Source organism: Patagioenas fasciata, chromosome 2, assembly GCF_037038585.1.
Source record: "Patagioenas fasciata isolate bPatFas1 chromosome 2, bPatFas1.hap1, whole genome shotgun sequence".
NCBI lineage: Eukaryota > Metazoa > Chordata > Aves > Columbiformes > Columbidae > Patagioenas > Patagioenas fasciata.
In genome coordinates, this window is record NC_092521.1 from 79,638,065 (window position 1) to 79,662,822 (window position 24,758).

At 40.7% G+C, this 24,758-nt stretch overlaps 1 protein-coding gene across 1 annotated transcript in view; it reads left to right on the top strand.

Moving 5' to 3' along the window:
- Positions 1-5,947: 5,947 nt before the first annotated feature.
- FBXL7 (F-box and leucine rich repeat protein 7) overlaps positions 5,948-24,758 on the top strand; it is a 181,009-nt gene continuing 162,198 nt past the window's right edge. The window contains exon 1 of the mRNA XM_065832322.2: positions 5,948-6,564. Coding sequence (XP_065688394.1) covers positions 6,528-6,564 — 37 coding nt within the window. The 5' untranslated portion in view covers positions 5,948-6,527. The remainder of the gene's footprint in view (positions 6,565-24,758) is intronic.

Genomic DNA, 24,758 nt, shown 5'->3' on the forward strand with positions numbered 1-24,758 from the left:
AAGACAAACTCGTTAAGGTCCAAAGTGTCCTAGAACTTGAGCACCGCCTTGATTTAATGCATTTTGACCAGACCTACTGAAGTCATTGTGGGACCAGAGCCTTTGCTTGGCTGGAATGGTCTGACCTCATGCAAGGGGATGTTATGAGAGGTCTCAGCCAGCAGAACAGACTCTGCTAAAAGCTACCACTTAAAATACAGTCAGAACTCCCCTTAGATCCCGCAGCTTTCCTGCCATATAGATCAAGTCACTCATAACTATACTAAGGCTACTAATGATAAAATGGCACATCCTTTCAGGTCATTTGGTGTTGAGACCATAACATTTATCTACAATTATGAAAATAATGTATTTCTTTTTTTCTTTAGGCGCTAGGTAGTATTAATGGATCATTTTGTAGTTAATAAAACAATATGCTTTTGATAATTGCTTTAAGTTGCCAGCAACATTTAGCTAAATTTCTTTTGGATTCTTTTTCACTTTAGAATGCCCAAAAGCAGTCAACACAGATATTATCATGGAGCGTTAACAAAATATATGTGGCCATATGAACATGGTGATGTAAAAGTAGAATTAATTAGAAAAATATTACTTGGCTTCTGCTGTCTTTAAAAGGGTACTATTTTTTCATCATTTATTTAAATACAAAGTGTGAAAACAAATGCTTAAAATGTCTCAAGTATGAAAAATCAAAGCTTTCTAAACCAAATAGGAAACTAGTCTCAGTTTTGTTGCTGGAATTTGAAGACCTGGAATACATACGGCTTTTAAACTGAAGTTTGACATAGAGCTAGTTGGAAGTAGTTGGAAGTTTTTTATTTTTCTTTATTGTTGTTTCTAAGAGAAAACCTTAGACTAAAACTGAAGGGGAAAAAAAAACAAAAAAATCACCAAAACCAGCTGTGGTAAAAATTCCAGAGCCAAAATATTTAATGTTGGAATTGCTGTGATGATGCCTTACGGAAATAGTTCAGTTGCTTTCATTTTTTTTTTTTTCCCCTTTATCCAGAGTCCTTTGTTTGGCTACTTCTTCCAAAATCACTGTGTTTTTATTAATGGAATAGAAAAATGGTGCATCATGAGACACGCAATACCCCACAGAGGGAGGCCCATAATGAATAGAGATGTAACACAAACATTCCCAGCAACAATTGTAGCAACACATCCAAATAGAAACGTTTTGGCCCACAGCTTGCTTGTTCTTCCCCAGACCTAATAATTTCTAAGTTCCTCTCACTGGAACAGGCTACAAGTCTAAGAAAAATGCATTGATGTCTCCTCTTGAAGAATAAAAATGGCAATATACTGAGGCATGCCTTATATAACAATGAATCTTCCCCAGTCTTGCAAAACCAGTAGTTGATACTGCTCCATCTCCTGCCCCCTTAGGTGGGCTCATTCTGCTTATATTAAGAGGCAACAAACCCCAAAGTTATTCTTGTCCTTACAAGAAAGCACATAATCTCCTTTGGGTCATTGAAAAGATGGCAAAACTGCTGAACAGTGGTTTCAGATTCTTTGCACCGTTTTGAAGGCTAAGGTATCTTAAAGGCTTATTGTAAACTGGTTCACAAAGGAATTATATGATTCAGGGAGCTTAACTCAGTCACAGCTAAGAGGCTCCTACTCATTCTTTGTATATGAATAACTACATTTGTAGTTCAAGCTGCATAGTCTCAACATAGAAGATACTGACCAACTGGAAGACAAGGAGAAAAAAAAAAAAAAAGAAAAAGGCTACTACATAACTTTGCTAAGAATGAGTGAAATGTCTCTGAAACTGTTTAAATAAAATATTTTCTTAGGTCTCATCCACAAGCACTATAACGGTACTTAGTCCCAGACCATATGGCCAGGCATAACGGGCCTCCCAGACTCTCACAGCAAATCCCACAATGAACCAAGTGTTTGGTGGATAACGAGTGGCGATAAGATGACTCAGTCCTAGTTGAGACTTGTAGGTCCATTTGAACTAGCATTTTCCAACTTCTCTGTTCATTTTGAAGCTTTTGGCCTTGTGAAGCTCCAAGATTGACTGTCCTAAAGTGTCTTGCAGAAAACAGTTACCCATTGTCAGTAGTATAATCTGTGACAAATAAGTTCCTGGTGAGTGTTTTATGTCTTTGTCCCAAAATGAGTTTGGTACTTTACTGCTTCTCCATGTGCCCTCCATCTCATTCTACTTCAGAAAGAGTGTTAATGGGACGTGCAGTGGAAATATTCAGTCCTTGATCTGAAAGCTGAATTCAGCTCTCCTAAACCAGATGTACTTTCCCCTCTAGGCTTTTTTCCTGTTGAGTTGTTGTTGTTTGTTCCTTTTTTTTTTTTTTTTTTTTGTGGGTTTTTGTGGAAGGGTGGTGGTAGTGGTGTGTGTTGTTTTGTTTTTTCCTTTCCTTTTGATTCTAGTCATGTCAGAATAGTCCTGGGATTTATGCCATAAACTTGATGGAGCAGTCACTTGCTTGTCTAATGTCTTTTTTCTTCACAGGACTCCCTCAACAGTTGTACTTCATGCCTCACAAAGCACCAGTCTATGCTACTCTTGATAAGCAAAAATACTCTGTGGCAAAGGGATTCATTGTAGCTGTGGTGTATTGGATTTTGTCTTTGGAGAAAAACTGCTATATTCCTTCTCATAGAGGCTCTGTTCTTTTTGAATCCCGTAAAATTATTTATGTACAGCTATGCACTCGGGTCTAGGTGAGATTATGTTTCCAAGTAGTCTAAGAAATTTCTCTCTTATGCACAAGAAAGGCTGCTGCAACAGATGCACAGCCTTCTAGGAGTTAGCAGTAGGATCGATGGCCTTCTTGGCCCTGTCACCCACTGGGGAAACCTTTCACATGGTTGACCGCCACGGGATGCGCAGCACATGACATGGCAGGAGGAGCCAAGAGGTTGCCCAGGGAGTCATTTGCAGTGGCTACTCCCATCACTGTATTTCAGGCACTGCATTAAGCACAGCTGGGCTGCACATGGAGTGGGGACACATGTTGGTTTCAATCTGCGTGTGCTCTCCCTCAATTGAGGACTAGCATTGCCCTGCAGTCCCTGCTTGGGAAAGGGTGATGTGGCTGGGCACAGCAGCCACAGCTGCCCATCACTGAGTCAGAGGTGAGGGCTTGAGTGACAAAGGTAGGCTGCTCTGCCATAGAAGGACCCAAATTTTTTTTTTTTTAAATCCTACACTCCAAGATGAGTACCTAGCAAGTGTGTCTGAGTGGCTTTTTCAAACTGTACAAGTGACTTGCTACTCCCCCACTCCTGGAACAGGTAACTTTCAAAAAGAAAACAGATGATGTCGAAAGTAGACACTTGTGTCAAAACTTACCTGCCGTGGTGCAGTACAAAGTGGTTAGAAATTGACCTTTGATTACAGAAAACTATACTTTTAGACCAATTCATATTTTCTTTCAAAAAACCTAGGATGGTCATTTGATGAGTCTGACCCTAGAATCACAGAATCACAGAATGACTGGGGTTGGGAGGGACCTCTGGAGATCATCTAGTCCAACCCACCTGCTAAAGCAGGTTCACCCAGAACAGATCACACAGGAATGTGTCCAGGAGGGGTTTGAATGTCTCCAGAGAAGGAAATTCCATAACCTCTCTGGCCAGCCTGTTCCAGTGCTCTGGCACCCTCAAAGTTTTTCCTCATATTCAGATGGAACCTCCTGTGTTTCAATTTGTGCCTGTTGCCCCTCATCTTCTCATTGGGCAACATTTTCTTAGACCTTCACTGATTTTTGAGAATTGAAGGATGTGTGTAGTCATCTTGAATCAGAACCAAAACTTTTTCACAAGGAGAAGCGTTAATGACCAGTATCTGATGGGCTTAGAACCTAATTAACATTGCCTGATTACTTGTCAGTTATCTGTGTTGCTGGTACTCATTTCAGCTTTGGATAATTAGCCCACCTCTTAATAAAAATGCCCAATTTTTTTTTCTTTTCAAGTTAACCTCCTATCCTCAAAACTTCAGGTTCTAGAAACTTTCTCTGTAGTGCTACCAGTGTTGATGTTTTTGCCTCTGCAGCTTCATATGCCATTTGCATATGTTGACAAAGATGTAATTTGCTCAGAATTATTTGTACATGCAGTAATTGTGTAGTGTGTGTTGTGATATATTTAGCAAGACAGGCTTTTCCATACGTAAGATCATAGTGTGGTGCAGGGAAAACTGTTTAAATTGAATTGGGATTAAAGCCATTTTGACTTTCTATTAATAACATGTAATGACCTGACAGTGAATGATATGCTGAGCATCAGTATCAGTAATAGAACACATAAACCACAACAGTAGATACTTGCAAAATGCTAGTAAACAGCTATAAACTTCTAAAGACCCTTCTGTAGCTAATCCTAAAGAGTCCTATTCTCCCACTGTGGGCACACCAGTCCCCAGGCTGTGTGGGTTACAAGCACATACCCCTTTTCTGGGGGTGTGGGTCTCCCTTTTCACACACACCTTCGACAGGTACCTGCGTAACCCACATTTTATACATATTTATGTCTACCTGTGCCACTCCCTACAACTGGCTAATGCGTGTGCCACAAGCACCCCTCCACACCTGCGATGTGGGTCCCCTTCTGTCGCACCCCAAACCGCCATCAGGCAGAGAGCCAGCGCCATCAGTCCAAGGCAAAGGAGAGGTGCTGGTGGGGTGGCTTTTGTCAATGTCAAACTGGGTTGGACCACTGCTCTGTGCCTGCTCCGAGGTCTTTCTCCACCTACTGTTAACCTTCATCTTTCTTTTTTACTTCTTTTCAGTTCGACTCTTTTCCAAAAATCTTTCGATAAACTCTGATTACCATTTAATCTGTGTAATAGTGGTCTCGAGGAAACTTCATTGTTGTTATTTTTTTGTTAGCCCTTTGGGAGCAAGCATCCTGTCAGGACTGGCAGCTTCAGGTGTTAGCCTGTTCGCAAATGTAGTTCATCCTCACATCCATTTGCCAGAGCCTCTCGTTATCCAGTCCCTTTTGCCAGGCAGGGGCACTGTGGACTCCCCTGTGGTAGTGAAACCCGTGATTCCCAGTTCTGTCATTAGGCTGGGCTGCCATTGGGAAAGGTCCCTACCCCATCAGTGCTGTTCCTTATGTCACTAAGCACACTCTGCTGATTCAGATATGTCACCTGCTAGGTGACACCGGTGATGGTAGATGAGTCCCTGTCAGAGTTCATAATAACAGCCCTTATGTTGGAGCTGAACGGGCATATATTGCTTCTGATTCCCTGACCAATTGCCATGGTCTTGAGAGCTAAAGAGTCTGTCTTTTGGGGTGAAAGAATAAGCAGCTGTTTTTTAAGAAAGCTGAATTAAATAGAAACATCTAATTTCAAAGCACCAGCTCTACAGGATACCTGAAGAACTAATCTGAGAATGTTGAACAGTTGATATTTTTTCTTCGATGTGGTGGCAAAGGCCCACATTGATTCATTGGAGTGGAGTGTTCATGGGAAGACTATTTGCAAAGGAGAAAACAGCTCGAACTCCAGAGAGGCCAGGAAGGACAGCTAAACAGATCGCCTGTGTGGCTTCCTTGTACACACGGTGACTTTCTGGCAACTTCTGCGAGTTGCACAGGCTTGGAAGGTGTCACGAAGATGCCCGACCGGCAGCATCTACCCGTCGGCAGGACAGCAGGGCAAACAGCTTCCCAGCTCGCCCTGGATGGTTCTCTCCGAGCTGTGCTGCACAGCCCCCCCTGCAGTCCCCGCTGCCTTCGCGGTGGGCTTCGGGGGAGCCCGACAAACCCCCCGGTGGAGGCACGGGCGGGGGGCGAGCTGAGGAAGGCCGGAGGGGCTGGGGCTGGGGCAGAGCCCCGTAAGGAGAAGGGTAGGAAAGCAGGACCGAGCGCTGTGTCTTTAAAGGCCGGGGCTGGCACTCGGCTCCATCCTCCGTCCCTCCCTCCCTCCCTCTCTACCTCTCCCCGGCCCGGCGGTGCTGGGCGCCGGGAGGAGGCGCTTGCCGCTAACAAAAGTCTGCGGCGGTCGCTCTCTCCTTTCTCCCTCCCCGGGCAACAAGTGGCTGCCGGCGCCTTCCCGGGGGAGGCAGCAGCAGCGGGGCTGCGAGGAGGAGGAAGGCGGAGCGGCGCAGAAGTACCGGAGGAGCCCCAGCGGCGGCCACGGGGTGGTGGAGCCTGCGCTTGGTCGGCTGTCCGGCCCGTCCCGCTTGTGGATTATAACTGGAGGCGCCTCCCCTGCCCGGGCACCCCGGCTGGAAACCGGGGCGGGGAAGGCGCCCCGATACATTTATTTTTTTATTATTTCTTTTTTTTTCTTCTTTTATTTTTTTTTTTTTTTCTTCTGAGGGGGGAAGGGAGGGTGTCGGCCACCCGAGAAGAAGCGGAGGAAGTTGCAAGGCTGTTTCGGACATGTCGCCGTGAAAACTCGGGGGTTCTCACACCCCCTTCACTACCACCACACCCCGGCCCCGCTCCCCCATCCGCGGCCGCTCGGCGCCCCGCGGTAGAGATGCTGCGCGGCGGGGTGGGGAGGCGGCGGCGAGCATGAAGCCGGCAGGATGGGCGCGAACAATGGCAAGCAGTACGGCAGCGAGGGTGAGTCGGGGATAAAAGAGGGGTGTTGGGGCAGCAGCACGGTCTCTCCGGTTCAGGGGGATGGTGTCCGGGCGAGAGACTTCGCGGAGAGGGGACCCCACCGCGGAGTCTCTGGGCCGGGCTTACCCCCAACCCGGGCCGGGGAGACCGTCGCCGGGAACCAGGACACGGCCTTCGGGCGCTGAGAGCCCTAAAATACCCTGTTATATTTTCTTTTTAATAATAGGTGGGAGGTAGCTGTTTCAATTCATGATGTAGGGGCAGTGGTGTGGCTGAAAATGTGGAAGCAGCTCAGGAGTGATGGCAGTGTAGCTTTGCTAAAAACTTTCAGAGCACTCTTTGTAACCCTTTTCTGCTTGTCTTTATATCTCAGGATCCTTATATTATGCAGTATGGTATATGACTGCTTCCTGTCTGAACAGAAAAAAAAAAATAACCCCAGGAAAGCGGGGCGGGGGGGAGAGTTAATGTTCTCCAGCTGTTATCCATAGATTGTACTTCTGCAATTTCACTTCAGTGAAACTTTAGTGGGTTTGGTTTTAGATACACAGGGCCTGATTCATTCTTGTGGAAACCTATTAGTCTCGCTGGAGTTGCATCAAGGATGAATTTCAGCTGCTTTGCTGTTGGTGTGAAGGACTACTGAACAGTCAGCTGGTGTCAGGCAAACCAATGGCAAGTACAGAAAGTTTGTCTTCCTGCCAGCTAGTTCTAAGGTTCTTTAACTTTTTGCTGTCTTGTAAATGTCTTGCCCTCATGGTATTTGGGCAACTATATAGGATCACTACATTTCTCCCCCCACCCTGTGGTGTGTTGGTTTTTTTTTTTGTGGTGGTGTATTTTTTTGTTTGGTTGGTTTTTTTGAGAGTTTGCGGGTGGAGCAAGGGAGATAGTACTATGATCTGCATGATTCTTTGGGAGTCCAGAAGGTGACTGCCAAAGAATACACCTCTCACATCCAAAATATGCATGAAGATTGTAAAAAGGAAAGGGGAAAACTGCTGCTTCTCAAACAGATTCTGCAGTTCCTTTTGTTTATTGCCAAATTAGCTCTGCTGTTGGAAGAGTTGAAGTCAGAAGCTCTAAGCTAAAGATATTCTCAATATTGTGGGGTTTTGCTCACATGATACCATCACTAGAATAACTTCTGCATAAATGATGTGAACCTGGAAGTTGCAATCAAAGCCACTTTGGATTCCTCATGAGAGAGGAAATTTTAGTTTGTCCCCAGAGTCTAAAGGGTCAGCGTTTTTAGTTCTGGTCACTTGCAGAAATCATATTGCTGAGGGGTGTTTAGTGTGATGGTAGGAAGGCATGACTGCATCCCTGAGCTTTCCTACCAGTTTGGAAGAATGCTTGCTTCAATTAATGTACAATTTTGTGGGAGGAATGTGGTGAATGCTGAGTCTTCTGCAGCCTGTGGTGAAATGGAAGAGAGCTTTACTATTCCAGAGCTCTCTGGTAGGAACTGTAAGGAGGATTGGTGCAGTGAGGGCATTTATTAATTCCTTTTTCCTCCATTCAGAATGGAGGCTGGATCCTGGGAGTGAAGACTACATGCGGCAAATTAATCTTTAGAGTACAGGCTATTACCTGGGTTGCTAAGTAGGTAGAGCAATGGTTGAAAAGTAAAATAAAATACATTCAAAAAATCCCCAAACTCCATGGCTAAAACTTGCATATTTCGATTTAGATAACTTGTCCCATGCATCATAAGTGTGCTTATAGCTCTGGGTTCCTTGGCAGCTTCTATACATCATTGATTACTATGAAATTTAGAGAAGCTCATTTGCCACTTTCTTTCTGGGTGACGTAGAGAAGAACAAACTTAATCTGACAGAGTGAGGCCTTTTTTTTGTAAGCTTTTGGGGCTTTTGGTGATTTTGACAATTGAACTGCTGAATTGTAATAAAGTTACTTTTTAGTAGGATGCGATTGTGATCCCGGGTGGAGGGTAGCGCTCTGAGGAAATGTCCCATTGGTATGTGCTTTAAAGCAACCTGAATACCTGGGTTAAGGTTCATTGAGTGGCATCTGTTAGTTATTAATAGCTAGGTGATATACAGCTTTCAGCATGGTGGGCTTTGTGGGGTGACATTGTGCTATGGTATGCCATTTTAGGGATGGAGAAAAGTACCTGTGTTAGCTGAATTTCTTCTGTTTTTTCATTTGCTGCTTGCTAGTATCTTAGGTGAGATTTCTGAGAGACAACTGCAAATGGTTTTTAAAATGGCTGTTGTGTTTCCTGGAGCCTTCCCACCTGCTGTGAAACTGCAGAACATCAGGAATTTGACTGCATTTCTTCTTATCTCAGACCTGAAGCAATACATTAGGGCAAGGATAACTCCTGCTCCAGAGATGTCTTCTAGCACGCTAGATAACCTTTATTACTAGGAAGTTATGTTTTCCGTGGATTGTTACATTGTTGCACTTCTCATTTCTAGGCAATGTTTTGAAATCCACATGTACACCTTGTATGTAATAATCTCAGGCAACTGTCCAAGTGTTTGTGACTAATCACATAAACTACACTGTACTGCCTTCATTTATGTATTTATTTATTTGCTTGTCCAAGGCTCTATTGAATAGAGTTTTATTGGAAGCTACAACTGCCCTGTTAAGATGGACAGGAGAGCTTGAGGAGTCTAAATCAGTTTGCTTACAGAGTCTGATGAATAATCCCTGACACCTTTGAGTATATGTATTTTCCATAAATTTAATTTTCTAAGGCTAAAACCTGCTCTGAATGAAGCTTAAATATGAATAAAACTGCTTCTTTGAAAAATTGTGTCATACAGATGGAACAGGAACACACCACTTTAAAAAAAAAAAAAGAAGTATAACATACTAAATTTAGTGTACAGTAGTTTACCTCTTTTTATAATAAAAATAAATTATTAAATACAAGTTTATTATCCTGGTTTTCAGTTGCCCTTTTAAAATGTTTTTTGTAGGTAAGATGATTTCTGAAAGCTTGTTTACCTCAAAAATTATGGAGCTTGAGATGTCGGGCTTGTCGTAGTGTGTGGTAGATTCTGACTGAAGTGCTCAAGGTTAAAGTCAGTCTTTCTGAACGTGTTCCAGCAGTTTGTTTGAATAGCACAATTGAAGCTAACAGATCACTGGGGCAAGAAATCCATTTGATCCTGAAGCCATTCTTGGAAGGCTTCTGTCTGTGAACTGGAAATGTATAGTCAGTTACCTTAAGAATAATCCTTATTGTTGTCCTTCACTTTCTTGCAATAGGGATAAATTATCTACTTTTCTGTCATTGATTTTCAAATGAGAGGAGGCAAGTCTACCTCCTTTCTGATAGCTTCCATGACAACAGGCTGCTGCTTCTGCTATCAAAAATCAGGGGTTTGTTCAAGGACCTTTGTTAAAATGCATTGCTGAAAAGCTTTGCAGCTGACCAAATGAGATCCATCCTCACAGATGAAGTGTATTGCCCTTTAACTGTTGTTGAGTTGGTTAGGCACCTGGGCAGCTGCTGTTTGTACTTTGCACACCATTTCTGTAGCAGTTCTGAGCAGAATAAACTCATGTGCTGAGCATGAGGCTTGGCTGGGGCTGGCCGTTGAGCCTGCTCTTAGAGTGGGGAGCAGCTGACATCTATCCGATTTCTTTGGGGAAAAGGTGACTGAATGCTGTCCCTCTTACCACCTGAGACAATTTTGCATCCACAAGAGGAGGACTTAAAAATCCCAGGCTTCTGTTTTGTAAGGAAATTTGCATTGTGACATGAGCTGGAGGAGCAATCTGTGTTTTTACAAATGAAAGCAAGCTGTGGCACTGATGTGGAATGGCTGCTTTGCAAAACATCCATAACTTTTTGATTCTTGTCTTGTTCCTAAGTGACCTCTTCATTAAATTGTGAAACTTGAGAACCAGCCAAATTTGAGAACAGCTAAATAATGGTACATTTTGACAATACCAATGCCCAGACCTTAAGAAGGGGTGTATTTTTAATGAGTCGGCTCTCCAGATCGCTGTAGTTGTTGATAAAACTTCCTTTGGGTATCTCCTGTGCATTCTGTTTCTGAAAGCTGTCTAGTGAGAGCTGGTAACAGAGTGCAGCAGCTCTGGTTGACCAGCTAAAATGTATTGTGAAAGACTCGATATAACACAGGAGTTTGGTGCTGTGTAGAGCAAAGGATGGCACTTTTTTTTTGTTGTTGTTGTTGTGCTTACTTATGCAATCGTGTTCTGCTTTCTGGTGCTTGGCCAGGATTGGTTCTTGTATTTTACATGTAGCTGGGTTTCACTTTCTCAGCTAATGTATTAGGAGTCCGGGGCTTGCCCGTTCTTGTCCTTCTGCTCTTCATAGGAAGGAAATATTGCTTTGGTAACTTTCCTAATCTGAAACTGTATTTTTGTTTTCTTGAAACAAAGTCCATCTGCCAAACTGGACTTCGTAAAATCCAAGCTGAAGCTGACACTGTATCACTCCTTGTAGAAAAAATATCAACATGTATTCAGAACTGGGTGCATGGTTTTAAGTCTAAACTGCCAATCCACAAGTCCTCCCTAGTGAACTTTGTTTCCTGGCATTTTCAGTCCTTTGGCTACTTCTGTATTCCTCACTTGTGTGAACAATTCCTAACTAGGAATTGGTTTGCTTCTTTGCGGGTCTTGTTTGTCTTAGGAAAGTGATTGGCAAAAGGCAGTGGATGACATTTGAAGGCTGAAATGCATGAGTGGTTTATTTTTGCTCTCTGTTTTCTAGTCAGCTATGTCTGTATTCTTCAATATAGGACATGTGATTTGTTAAAATAGGGCAACTATTTCATTAAGAAGTAAAAACCTTCAAAACTTGAAAAATGGGTGGTGGGCTGTCAGTAGAACATGTTCCTTGTTCATAAGGAAAAGAAACATGCTGCATTTTCCAGGAATATGAATGTACAAGTTGTGACTGGACAGACATGCTGTGGGATTCTGTTGCTCAAGTAGCATTTAGGTTGGGTACTAGCAGCATTGTAGCTATCTTGGGAGGGAAAAGCTGTTAGTTCTGTCTGATCACATCCCTTGCTTAATTCCAAGTCTATCTGCATGCACTCTAGCATTGACATCACATTTAGGACGGTTTTATGTGAGACTTCCTTGGAGGAGTTGAAGAGTAGTGAAGGTGCTATCATCATCATCTTGATGTTGTGCTGTAGGTCATTAAAGAAGTTCCTGTTATCCTACATCACACCTCCTGCGTGCTTGCTGTTGTGGTGTCTGTATCTGTCTCCATACAGAAGGAGAATTCAGCAGAGACTGTGCCCATTCTTTTCAAGAAGTTGATAAGGTCTGCATATTGACCAAAACAAAGGTGTTTACACCAGAAAGCTCTAAAGCAAAACCAAACAGGACTAAACCATGCTGATCAGAGGAATGGTCTCATCTATGTTCTCTATGGAGGTGTGAAGAAGTGCTGTTGTGATTGTGTTGCACAGATTGAACTGTAGGAAAGTGTGGAATAGGCACAGTTTCAAGTACTCCCTTAAAGAAAAGCCTTGAGTTGGCCATGTTTGAACAGACATTTAAGGAAAAGGCTCCAACACTGTGCCAGTATCTAAATGAAGAAAAAGTAATTTCTTGGCAAACTAGGTCTGTTCACCCTACATGCTTTTGTGAATTCTGCCTTAAATGTAAATGGAGGAGAAAGTGCTGGTCTCCCTTTCCCACTAGGTTGAATCCCTTGTTGTAAGACTACCTGTTAATACAAATGGATAACACACATGTGTATTTATTTGAACTGGGTAATTACTGTAGGCACCTACGTGGAATTGGGAATCTTTTTCCTTCCTGTCCTCAACAGCACTGTTTGCTGAAAATGCAGCATTACGTTTCATGTATGTGCATGGGAATCTGTATTGGCATACCAGTTACTGCTCTGATTTTGGTGGATCCTTGCTCAGTGGGGAGGGTTTGTTCTCTAGCACATCCACTTTCAGAAATACAAAAATGCATAACACACAGCAACTTGCATTTAGAAATAGGTGCCATAGTGGCTTTCTTGAGCTGAAGAGTCATTTAGTTAGACTAGTGCTGCCATCATACTCCTGCTTTAGCAGTGTGCATAGTAGCACAGTACTTAACCTGTTGCTCTGTATTGCAGGCAGACTGTGTTGCCAAACCCTTCCAAAGACCCTTCCTGGAGTAAAGAGAGAAACAGGAAAGTCTCTTTCATGCCCATGTTTTGAATCAGGAAATTCCTGTCTACAATACATACATTTGTCACATCAACATCTTAAATCATGTGATGCTTTTTTTTCTCAGGGATTTGTGTACAAATGTGCATAATAGCTGCAGAAATACTGTACTGAAGTCTTCTCAAACAGCATACTAGTTTGGAAGAAGATGTTTTAATGCTCTTGTCAGTGAATCTATTATAAAATTCTTCCTCAATTTTCTTCTTTGTTTCTTAAATACGCTAATGAAATTTGCAGATGATTTTATAAAAAGAGTAGTTATAAGGTTGGATGTCTTTTGTTTTTTAAGAAAGAAAATATAAGGGAGAAACCAGAAACACTGGCATAATCTGAATGATAGTTAACCAGGAAAAACTCATTTTGATCAAGAGTCACACGGGTTTTTGTTTGACAGTGAAAAGAAAATTTTGATCAAGTCTAGTTGTCACATTACAAGCGTAATCTGGTCAGTTCATGGGGAGCCAGATTTTTGTTGCTTGTACGACTGTATGCATTGTGGAGAAGTAGGCCATCTATTTAAGACTGTGATGTGATTTTGTTGCCAGATTGCATGTAATTGTCTTTCTGTGTAAGTGTGACTGCATGGGATAGAGTAACTCGAAAGTGGTTTTTTTTGTTTTGTTTTGGTTGTGTTTTTTTTTTTTTTTCTGGTGTGTGTGTGTTTGTTGTTTGTTTTGGTTTTCTTTTTTTATTTGTTTTTGTTTTTTTTTTTTTCCTTTAAATTCTGTCATAATTACTTAGAAAACTAGTATTTCATTTATATCCTATCCTGGAGAGATGGTAAAGCTATTGTGGGAACAGATGAACAGAAAGTGCATGTATTTGAAAGTTTTTTATGGTGCTCATGGATTTTATCATGAAAGATACCGTTCTTTTGTCACTAGTGCAATGAGGGTAGTGCTTAACCTAGCTCACCACTGGAGTGCAAGACAAAAGGCAACAGCTGGTCATCACCAACAGAAGTACTGAACAGATCATCTTTTCTGTAGTACCTAGTAAAACATATTTCTGTTCTCAATATTCCATTTGCTTTTCCTCTGACAGTTTATGAGGAAGTTGCTTGTGGTATCAACATAACTTTTTTTGAAACTAAGATGATGGAAACAATAAGTTATTGCTGAAATATGTGGTGAAAATTGTTTGTATTATACTACTATGACTCATGCTTTTAGAATTTTTGGAACTTCAGAATTTACTAAAAGAGGTATAAATAAAAGCCTCAGAGCAAAAGGATTTCAGTTCCAGTTAGTCATGCTAACATTAGGTTGAAGCTAACAATATGCTCTTGTATGTCAAGAAGATCTGGTAGCTGACCTTCCTCCTTGAGTTCATGTTTGATAGTACTCTTTTGTAGCCAACAGGCTTGAAGGTCCTCATCTGGCTTTAGCAGGGTTTGAGAACATAGGTGTTCTCACTGCAGAGCGTCTTTGCTGAAGAATTGCTCTCTTGGAGTGGAATACTAGACTGCTAGTGGAGACCAGTACAGACAGTAAAATTACACTATGAAATTTTCCAGTCAGCTCCTGGTCATATCATGATATTTACTTTAGAACCTGAAGTACACAAACCCACAGATTGGCAGTGACACATCTGAAGATGTCTAATCCAACTGGCTGCTCGAAACTGACTAGAAAAGAGCAGGTTGCCTAGAAGCACATACAGTCAGATTTTCAAGCACCTCCAAAGATGGAAACATTACAACATCCCTCGGCAGCTTATTCCAGTGCTTAGTCACCTGTAGGTCTGAAAACAAAACAAACTAAAGCTTTATTATGTTTCAGTGGAAGTGCTTGTATTTCAGTTTGTGCTTATTCCCTCTTGTCTGTTCACTGGCTCTCACCGAGAAGAGCCTGGCTCTGTCTTCTTTACTCCACTCTTTCTTCTCTTTGGGTATTTATACATGTTGATAAGATTCTTCCTGAGCCCTTTCTTCTCCAGGGTAAACAGTCCTGGATCCCTAAGTCTCTCCAAGTCCTTCCTTGTGTGTCAGATACTCAAATCCCTTAATCATATTTGTGGTTCTTTGCTGCTGTCTCTCCAGCGTGTCCTTGTGTCTCTTGTACTGAGGAGCCCAGAACTGGACACAGCACTTCAGGTGTGGCCTCACCAGTGCTGAGTAGAGGGGAAGGATCACCTCTCTCAATCTGATATCAATGCTTCCTGCCAGTGATGCAGGCTGGGACGCAGTTGACCTTCTCTGCTGGGAAGGCACATTGCTGGCTCACGTTCAACTTGATGTCCACAGAACCTCCAGGTTCTTTTCTGCCGAGTTGCTTTCCAGTTGGTTCTATCCAGGTGCAAGACTCTGCATTTCCTTCTGTTGAATTGTCTTCCTGAGGCTCTTGTTGGCCCATTTGTCATCCTGTTGAGGTCCATCTGAATGATGTCACCTCTTTGGTGCTGATCACAACAACTTGAGCCTGGCAGGTTAGTCAGTTTTCAGTTTGTCTTACTGTCTATTCAACTAGTCTTTACTTCATCAGTTTGTCTGTGAAGGTGCTATGGGAAGTGGAGTTGGAAAGTCTTTCTGAAGTCAGGATAAAACACATCTGCTGTACTACCCTAATCCAGTAAGCCAGTCATTTCATTATCAATGTCTGTCAGATTGGTCAGGCATGACTTCCACTTATAAATCCATTCTAATGAATCCCGACTGCTTTCTTGGCTTAGAAACGTTTTCCAGGAAACTCTGTCATTTTTTCTGGATTGAGGGGAGGCTGACCAGCCTGTGGCTACCTCAATTGTTCTCTCTGCATTTCTTAAAGATAGGGGTGATTTTTGCCTTTGTCCAGTCCTCAAGAACCTCTTCTGATTGCCATGAGCTTTCTCAGATAATTGAGAGTAACCTTGCCATGGCATTGGCCACATCACTCAGCCCTCAGAAGTGCATTCCATGAGGTTGCATGGATTTGTGTCTGCCCAGTTTGTTTAAATATTCACTTACTTGATCCTCCTATAGTTCTACTAGTTACTTATGTTTGCAGAAGGTATTACCAGGCTTCCAGGAGGAATGAAGTTCAACTTCAGCAAGTTATGGCAAGTGTTAATGTTGTCTTACAGTAGCTGAGTGTCTCTAAACAGTGCTCTGTAAACTTGTGTCTGTGGCTGGTTTGGAGTTTTTCAGCTATAATTTATTTTTACCTTGTATTAGTAAGGTTAAAACAAATTCTTCTTTTCCACTGTATAAAGAAACTCTCAATGACTATGCTTTCTCTTGGCAGAGAACAGATAAAATAGAAAACCCTCATAAGAGTTGTGGTGGTAGAATCTGGCTCTAGTTGTTTTTTTGTTGCTGTTTCTGGCAGCATAAATATTCTGTTCTTTTGTGAAAAACTTCTCCAATGGAGTTTTGCTTGTTCAAGAAGGAACATTTAGCCCAAGATCACTTTTTTTTTCCTCCCCTAGAAAATGAAGATTGATACTTCATTTAATGAAGAAGTTATGTTTGTATTAATCATGGTAGAAATTAATTTTTGCAGTTTTCAAGTTGATGTAGCCATTACTAGTAAACATACTTTACCGTAATCTATATTCTGCTGGTGTAAAGATTTGCTTTTTTCCATGTATTCTAGAATTGGATCAGAAAGGATTTACATCCCTTATTTAATTTACGGTGCGAGGAGTAGGTTAATATTCAAGATTACAAGAAACAGCTTATTTTTCATAAGTGAGGTAATGAAATATGATTGTCTTAAATTTTCTTCTGAAAACATAAAACAATAATTACCAGATGACATGGTTAATTTTTAATGCTCTAAAGTGCTAGTGGATTGTTTCAATTTAGACTCTTGTGTTTAAAACTGAAACCACGTACAACACAATCTGTTTGGGGTATTGCTATGTCTTACACTACTGTATAATGGACTTTACATTTTGGTTTTAGTACCAGAAAGCTACCTTTCAGGTTAGTTCACCTGTTAACATTGTCTATTTCTTGAACTTTTGTTCTGTGTGGCAGAAGGGAAAACTTTCTAGAAAGACTGAAGGTTAAATGCTGAATGGCATAATCAGATGTATGAAAGCTACTTGGATCAGAACTATATTCACAAAGCTTGAATTCAAACAAAAGACTTTAGGAGTGACTTTTCTAAAAGTTTTTCTTTCCACTTGTAGGTATAGACCATACAGCATAGCCCGGTATGGAGTTTCCTTTGGCATTCATTAGGCATGAGCAGAATATTTTGCTTATGTCTTCATTTCTCTTGGGAAATTTTTGTTCTTCATTACTCTGTGGGTGTATGTTTTGTTGCACTGTGTGGTTGTCTTTATGGAGAAACATGAATGCTTGTTGTGGGTATTTATTTCTCTTGCCAGGAACTGCTGTAACAAAGCTGAATGTGAGACTTCCTCTCCCTCAAACAATTACTAATTTTCCCTTGCTTTGGCTCTGGTTTCAAGAGGCTCTATGTGAGAGAGCTTTTCTCCTATCTGAGAAATTATTGAACTGTGAATGGGCTTGTAGTTTATCAAGTGGTAGCACAGGAATTGTAAGGGGAAGAGTTAGCTTCTGTTTGATTGTCCAGGAGTTTATTGACTAAAGGATTGTGTTTTGATTTGGAGCTTTGATCATGATATAATTTGTTTCTTGCTATTGAAGTATGTAGTGTGTCGAGCTGAAGTGGAATGACTTCCCAGCATCTTAAAAGTGACAGACATTTCTCTAGTTGTGGGTCAGGTAACGAAGTGGAATTGAACACCCCATCATTTACCGTTTTTGAGCACAGGGGGAAAGGCTGGCAGCAGGATTTGGACCCAGCTGAGTGTTGCAGACCTGTTCCTTTCTCAGTTTCCTGTTTTTATTTTGCCAGACCTCGTTTTCTACGGAAAATAAATTCATGTCTTGCTGTGGATAAGATCTCCTCCTACCCTTGTCCCCACTGTGTCCTTCATTGAAGCGTAGGTTTTCTCCATTAAGTCCCTACACGAGCAAAAACATTCCTAGAAAGTGAAGTTTGGCTTTCACAGGATTAGAATCTAAACCAGAACAAGTCTAGTTGGACACAGGCACCTTTCACACAACAGAGTTGGCTGTTAGTGGTTGTGTGGTTTGTCTGTTTGTGTCTTTTAAGCACCAAAGACTCCTACCAGTGTTTTCCTCAGTTTTTCTAGTTGAGGTATCAGTATTTGGCTGAAAGGAATGTGGTAGGTAGAACACAGAGCCTGGTCTTTTAGTGAACTGAGTCATACTGATAACTGCCTTGTTTCTAATGACAGCCAGCCATGGTTTTGAGGAAAAGTAACACAAATTGTGAAACAGTCTGAAAATTTAGGAGGCATTTTTGAGCCAAGGCCAGGTCTCTAACTATGTCCTTGAAAGAAGAGGAATCCTCAGCCAATATTTCTTTGAACCTGTAGGTGCTGGCTTATGTGTACTAAGTGGAGTGTGGACAAAATTCCCATAAAATCAGTAGAACTCATTCTTCTAAGTTGTGCTTTGTGAGTTTAACAAATCCTGTGTTTACCAAGGGATGAAAGTGGTGGTACTTGACCACTGGGCAGCCTTGTGAGGAGAGCCCTCAAATCTGCTGGGTCATACCCAAAAGCAAGGGTTTTGTATGAGCTGATTCCTTTAGCTCAAATGGTAAATCTTCCAGTAGGTAGCATTCTCCAGAAATAATAAACACAGTCTAGTACAAAAACTCACAAGCTCACATATTAGTATGTAGTAATCTAGCCATATAGTTCTAGATGGCTGATGAGGGGGCCTGTTTCATGTACCCAGGTGAGGCAGGGCAGGGAAACAGGTGGTGTCTCTGTAGTTCCTCGGTGTTTCACACAAATCTTTAAGTAGTTGGCAGCATGATCGCACTTAAACAAGTGTGCTGTTTTATTTTCAGTTTTACAAGACAAATCTACTTTTGATCTTCGTGTTTGTAACCTGTAGCAATTTTTGAGGTGCAGGATGAGCAATATGAGAATTCAAACGCAAATGCAGATTTCTCAGGGTTTTCATAGATTTCTAATCCACTTTGATTTAGCATGCTCTATGGAAACTGGATAACAGTGTGATGTTGCTCTGTAATACCTTTGCACTCGTCTTTTTCCAACTGTCCCTTAAGCTTTCAGCAATTCCTTCTATTTCTCTAGAACTTTACCTTTCCACAGATGGAAGAAGTATATGTAATTTCTTCTTTATAGTTCTTGCAGGTGCTGTACTTCACCTGTCTGGGATTTGATCTATTTGAGGTTCTGTAGTGTTCAATGAAAAATCCTTTTGTTATGAGCAACAACTGCTGCTAGCCTCTTTCCATCCTCACAGGTTTGGATGTGTTGCCAATAGAGATTATTGCTACTCAAATAAACTAGGGTTGTAGGAGAATCAGGGACTGCTCTTAAGTTGATAGCAGTGGATGTCAGACCTAAGACTTAGAAAACTGTTTCATCTCCTCTGCCCCATTTTACAAATAGTAGTTAGTCTGAGTCAATTTGAAGATTATTCCTTCCCAGTGCTCATTACAGCTTCAACAGACTTGACCATACAAGGTTTCAGAAAAAGTTCTGTGTAATATCAACCACATACCCTAGTGTCTTGAGTCTCGTAGCTGAAAGCACAAAGAGGTGGAGCTGCAATGGAAAAGAGTGTGCATGTAGAAGATTAAGAGAAAAAAACCAAAATCTGTCCTGGACCATACAGGGGATCTTTAGCAGGTTCCCAGTAGAAACTTCTCTTAAATTAATAAAAACATTCTTTGAAACAGTGTCTTACAGATAACTGGTCAATTTGTTTCACTAATGAATAATCTAGTGAACTGAGATGTTCTTGGTTTTAATTATGTGTGTGTCTGGTTAGCAAATTACATGAAGTTCTCTGTTATTGCCTTCTACATCAATATCAAAATTGAGTTTGTTTCAGCTTTGAGAAAAGTACCTTATATCATGATATGGCTGAGCCTATTGCCTCTGGAACAGGGGCTACTACTTTTTAAAAATTGATATTTTTTTAAAATAAGAAGTTTATCTGTTAGTTTTTAATCAGGTTTCATGGTGGAGACATGAAAAGTTGGGTGGGTTTTTTTGTGGTTTTTTTTGTTTGTTTTTGTTTTGTTTTTTAAGAGAAAAACCAAACTAACCAAAACAAAGCAAACAACAAAACCAAACAGGAATGCAAAACAAAATGAAAACCAAACCAACAACAACAAAGCAAGGGGGAAACAAACAAACAAACCCCAAACCAAACAACAACAGCAAAACCACCAAAACCATAATATGCGAATTCTTATGTTTAGGTTTTAAGTATGCCTACCAGACGGCTGGAGTCCTATGTTAGTGGCATCAGGACTGCAACAGGAGTAATAAGTTTTGGATTTCTTCAAAGCTGTATCATGAGAATAGAAATACCTGAACAATACAATTATTTAGGATACTGGCCTTAAAATTTTAACTTCTGTAAGGTCAAGGTATATAATTAAGATATTGTGTATTCACACTGTGCAGTGTTCTTGATATTCTGGTCTTTTAGTTTAACAGTGTAGCATCTTCAATAAAACCACATTCACAACTTGTTTCAAATCCCTATTTCTTCTTAGTATGTGCGAAGTTAATGGAACTTCTAAAATTTTAAGCTCTAGAATTCCAGTAAGAATCCTCAAAGTAGTTTTCAATCTGGTTCCAGTAAAATGGCTTTGAAGAGTTAAGGCTGAAAATATGATTTCCAGTGTTCTGTGATCAACATTGACTTTTGTGATCTAAAATGGATGGCTTATTTCTGAAATACTTCATTTGAGTAACGGAACTGTATTATTATTATTATTATTACATTTTTTTAATTAAAATGCAATATTCTGATAGGGACTGTCAAACGTACTAAGGTGTGTCTTAAGAAAAAGTGCAAACAACCCAGCGCAAGTGATGCGAGATTGAAATTTGTGAAGAAGACTGAAAACCAGACTTACTGTACTTTCCTTGAGACTGTCTAGCCAATGTCAGTTACACAGAAAGTCATTAAATCCTGGTTATCTTCTCAAATGTGTCAGCTGAGTCCTGATAATTGTAGTTCCCAGCAAACCAGAAACCAACTAATTGCATTTTTATAAACAGTCTACCATAGTGTTTTCATAGCTTCAGCAGAGAAGGAAAGGAAAAAAATATGCCCCCAACTTCTTCATTTGAGCCTGAGAAATGAAGAAACTGTGTCAAAATGCATATGCTTTACCAGGTGCATGAATCTTGAGCTCTGATGTGTTTTATGGAAGTGTCCTTCTTTCCACCAACATTGTCTGCTTTTTTTTTAAGTTTATATCCCTTTATATCCCACACACCTTTTCCTGCTGTTAAAAGCTTTAGCAAAATGTGATTTGTATTTGAATGTATTCAATATCTACTAGCAATACTAACATGAATGCTTTGCATTAATATATACTAATGTACTGCATTGAATTGACCATATGAAATGTGACATCCCTAGTCGTCTTTGTTGGGGAATTAAAATTAGTTTATTTGTGTAATATGTTCTTAGTTTGCTACTCTTCTGGTGGAGATGAGACATCAGGTGTAATAGTCTGGACATTCCCTTGGGACTGTTTGGTGGGGTGTTTTGTGATGGAGGAGACAGGGATGTGGCACCTGAGCAGTGGCAGAGTAACTCCTGTAAAATGGAGCTGTGCAATTTTAAGTTCTGTGTACTTAAACTTGTAGCTGTCTTCCATTTACTACAGGACTGGATTTTCTATCTCTCAATAGGTAAAAACAGCTGCAGTGGCTAAATATTATCCTTCCCTGTTGATCGTAGCCCAAGATACCTCAAGGATCTGGCAAGTCAGTCCTTCATTGCTTCCTAACTAAGTTGGGAAGAGTGTTGTTGGTTTGATTTTTCTTGCAAATTGACTCTTTACATTAGATATAAGAAAAACTTGTCTGAAGAGATCGCATCTGTTCACAGAATCACACAAAATCACAGAATGTTGTGAACAATAAATGGATAACTCTTCCTTTCTTATGTTTTGTAGCTTCTTTGCCACTTATATGGAGATTTATTCTGACGTGTAATGGATTTACGGTTTGATAATGTTGTGTGGATAGATAACACCTTTTAAATGAGTGACACAAAGGCTTTCAAAAGTATTTTAGAAGAAAACTTGCCACTTCAATTACTTCCTATGCTATCTTGCCATGTGAACTGCTACAAAGCTCTGCAACAATGTTAGAACAGTTAAGATTAGTTAAGAAAAATGTTCTAGTTTTTCCAGGTAGACTTTTGAATGTTTGAATTAAGTTAAAACAGAATAGGTAAGGAATCAATCCAGAAGCTGCCAAAGGAATTTAAATTTGTGATGTTGCGTCAATCTGGTGTCATTCCTTCAAGAGCTGCCTCTCAAGATTGTTTCTCCACAGCTGAAAGCAAACTTCAATGTAGGATCAGCCTGGATTTGCTTTATTGTGTTCTGAGAGATGGACATCACTGGTTGTCTCTGATTCTCTGATCCTTGGATTCACCGTTAATCCAATTGCCTGCTGCACTCTTGTACAGTCTGACAACAGTTCCGCATAGTTCAGGGACGGTCTTCAAAGTAGATAAAAGCGTGGGTATGCTACCATGTGGTGATAGTTGGCTGGTGCTACTTGACTCTTTACAGCCCAGGTAGTGTGTCTTCTTGTGTTGTTTGATTGGTTTTTTATTTTTTTATTTTTTTTTTCTGTTCTGGTGTAGTTCAGACTCTCCTTTTGCTTAATGGCACAACTGCTTCTTCAGAGGAGTACAGGTATTTCTCCTCTGCTGTGCAATTTGAGGAGAAGTGTGGGACAGTGGGCGCTGCAAGTGCTCGTGTTGTTTTGAAAATGCTTCTTGGGATCCAGACAAAAAATAATGTCTGGAATATTTCTGTTTATTGTCTGTGACAGACACAGGAAAAAAAAAAAAAAGGCCTACTAAATTATAGCAGCCAACAAACTCCTCTGAAGCAAAGGGAAATTTAGGAGTGACAGAGCTGGGCCTTGGTGCCCACTGGGTCTCTGTTGTACATTTCTCATAAATCTAGTGACAGAATTGGACCAAGGCTCCTTCATTCCAGAAAAGCAGAGAGGGAGACGAAGCCAGAGGTACAGAGCCAGATTATCAAGTAGAAAAGGAAGAAACTTCTCTTCTATCCCAAAATCTCCTAACTCTATAGGTGAGTTCTCAAGCAGGTACCAGAGCTGCAGGCAAGTTTGTCAGTGGATTGCCTTCCACTTTCACTTCGTAGATTTCCTTTTGCTACTTAGGTAGTGGAGGATGCGAAGGACAAATATTCTGTCAAAGTGTGAGGAAATTGATGTAAAATACTGGGTGATCCTGTACTGCCTCAACTAATTGGGAGTCTCCAGGCTTGGCAAAACTTCATTTATGTTGCTCTAAAGATAAATGACCTGCCAGCTTTGCAAGTCCTCTCCCTTCAAGGCAAAGTAGTTTGCATTTTCTGCCTTCTGTTTTCTTGCAGCCAAAAGTGTCCAATCCTTAGGTTAAACAGATGCATGAAAAAAAAAAATATAAAATTTAAATCTGGGCATTTATCCAAAGTAAACAGACGGAAGTAGCTGCTTCTTTGAATGTTTAATGACAATAAAATGAATTGTTGCAAAGTAGTTTATGCCTCATTTGTAGCAAAGTACCACTTTTATCTTAGAATGTTGTTTGCACATGTGTGATGTAAAAATACTATTTAGACTTGACTGTCTTTATTTTTGGTTTATACTAACCTGAAATGGTGATTGATTCCTTGGGAATCATTAATGTGCTTTCTGCTAACCCAAAACATGTACTTGACCTGTGAGAGTCTGCTTCTGTGGGACTACTTGTCTTCCCCTCTAACACATGGGCATCTGAGTGTTTGTCCTTCAGAGCAGCACCTTTTCGCATGGCTTTCTGTCAGGGACACACCCTGCGTATTGTGCTGTTACATTTCTGCCACGGAGCTTAATACTAATTCTTTGCTCTTATCCTATGAAATGTTGTGTATTGACTGCAGATGATGCTTTTTTCAAGGCTGAGACCTCAGGGTTTGTGTAGTGATTGTGCGTGCATCCAATGATTAATGATTTAGATTAAAATCTTAATGGCAGTTATCAACAGTTGCAGAAGTAGGATTTGGAAGAAAAGGGCTGTATGGGCAAGGTAGCTCACTCTAAAGGCATTCCTGGAAGTACCTTTGCATAGAGCCTGAAATACATGTACTGGCTGGAATAAGGGATCCTCATAGCCTGGTGTCCTATCTACACTAACTCTTAATGAATCCTGAAGAAAGAATATTTTAATGGAATTGCGTGAAGAGTTATTTGACAGAAACTGTAATATATATATATATACATACACATATATATATATGGGTTTTTTAAGGGCGTGACTTCTAGCAGGAATGAGAGTTACGTGGGTGTGCTCTTCTTATTACATCCTTACTGTTCCTTATTTGAAATACCACAATTCTTCTGAGTACTATAGTCAGCAGAAGTGAAAAGCTGCAGTGATATTTTGTGTTTAAAAATTAAATCCTGCAGATTTTGGTCATGGATCGCTATAGTTATCTGAAAATGTTTGTTTCTGACACCTTGTGGTTGAGCCCCAGAGCAGCAGCAATATGAGAAATGTCATTAGAGAGGGTGAGTCTCTATTTTCCTTGTTATATAATGCTGCTTTTCTAGCTCTACTCCAAAAGTGCAACATTGTGTGACAATGTATTAACCTACTTGTGTGAAGATGATAAAACTAATTGAAGCTTCATGAATTTGCATTGAACTATGAAGGATCACTCAAGAGTTCTGGAAATTCAGTTTTGTTACATGTATAGTACATCCCTAACTATTGGATTTATGGACCATAAGAAACAAAGCTGCCTTTTTCCAACCTTTTTATTTTTCCTGCATAAGCATTTTTATTGTTCATCTGTTTTCAATAACTCTCAATAAGGGATGGGTTTTAGTAAACATTTTTACAGTAAAAGCTTTGAAATGTATCATTGCCTGAGTTCATCTAACCTTGGAATATTTTCTTCTTGAAGGCTTTGGTTGTATCTCATGGGACTGCTGTGA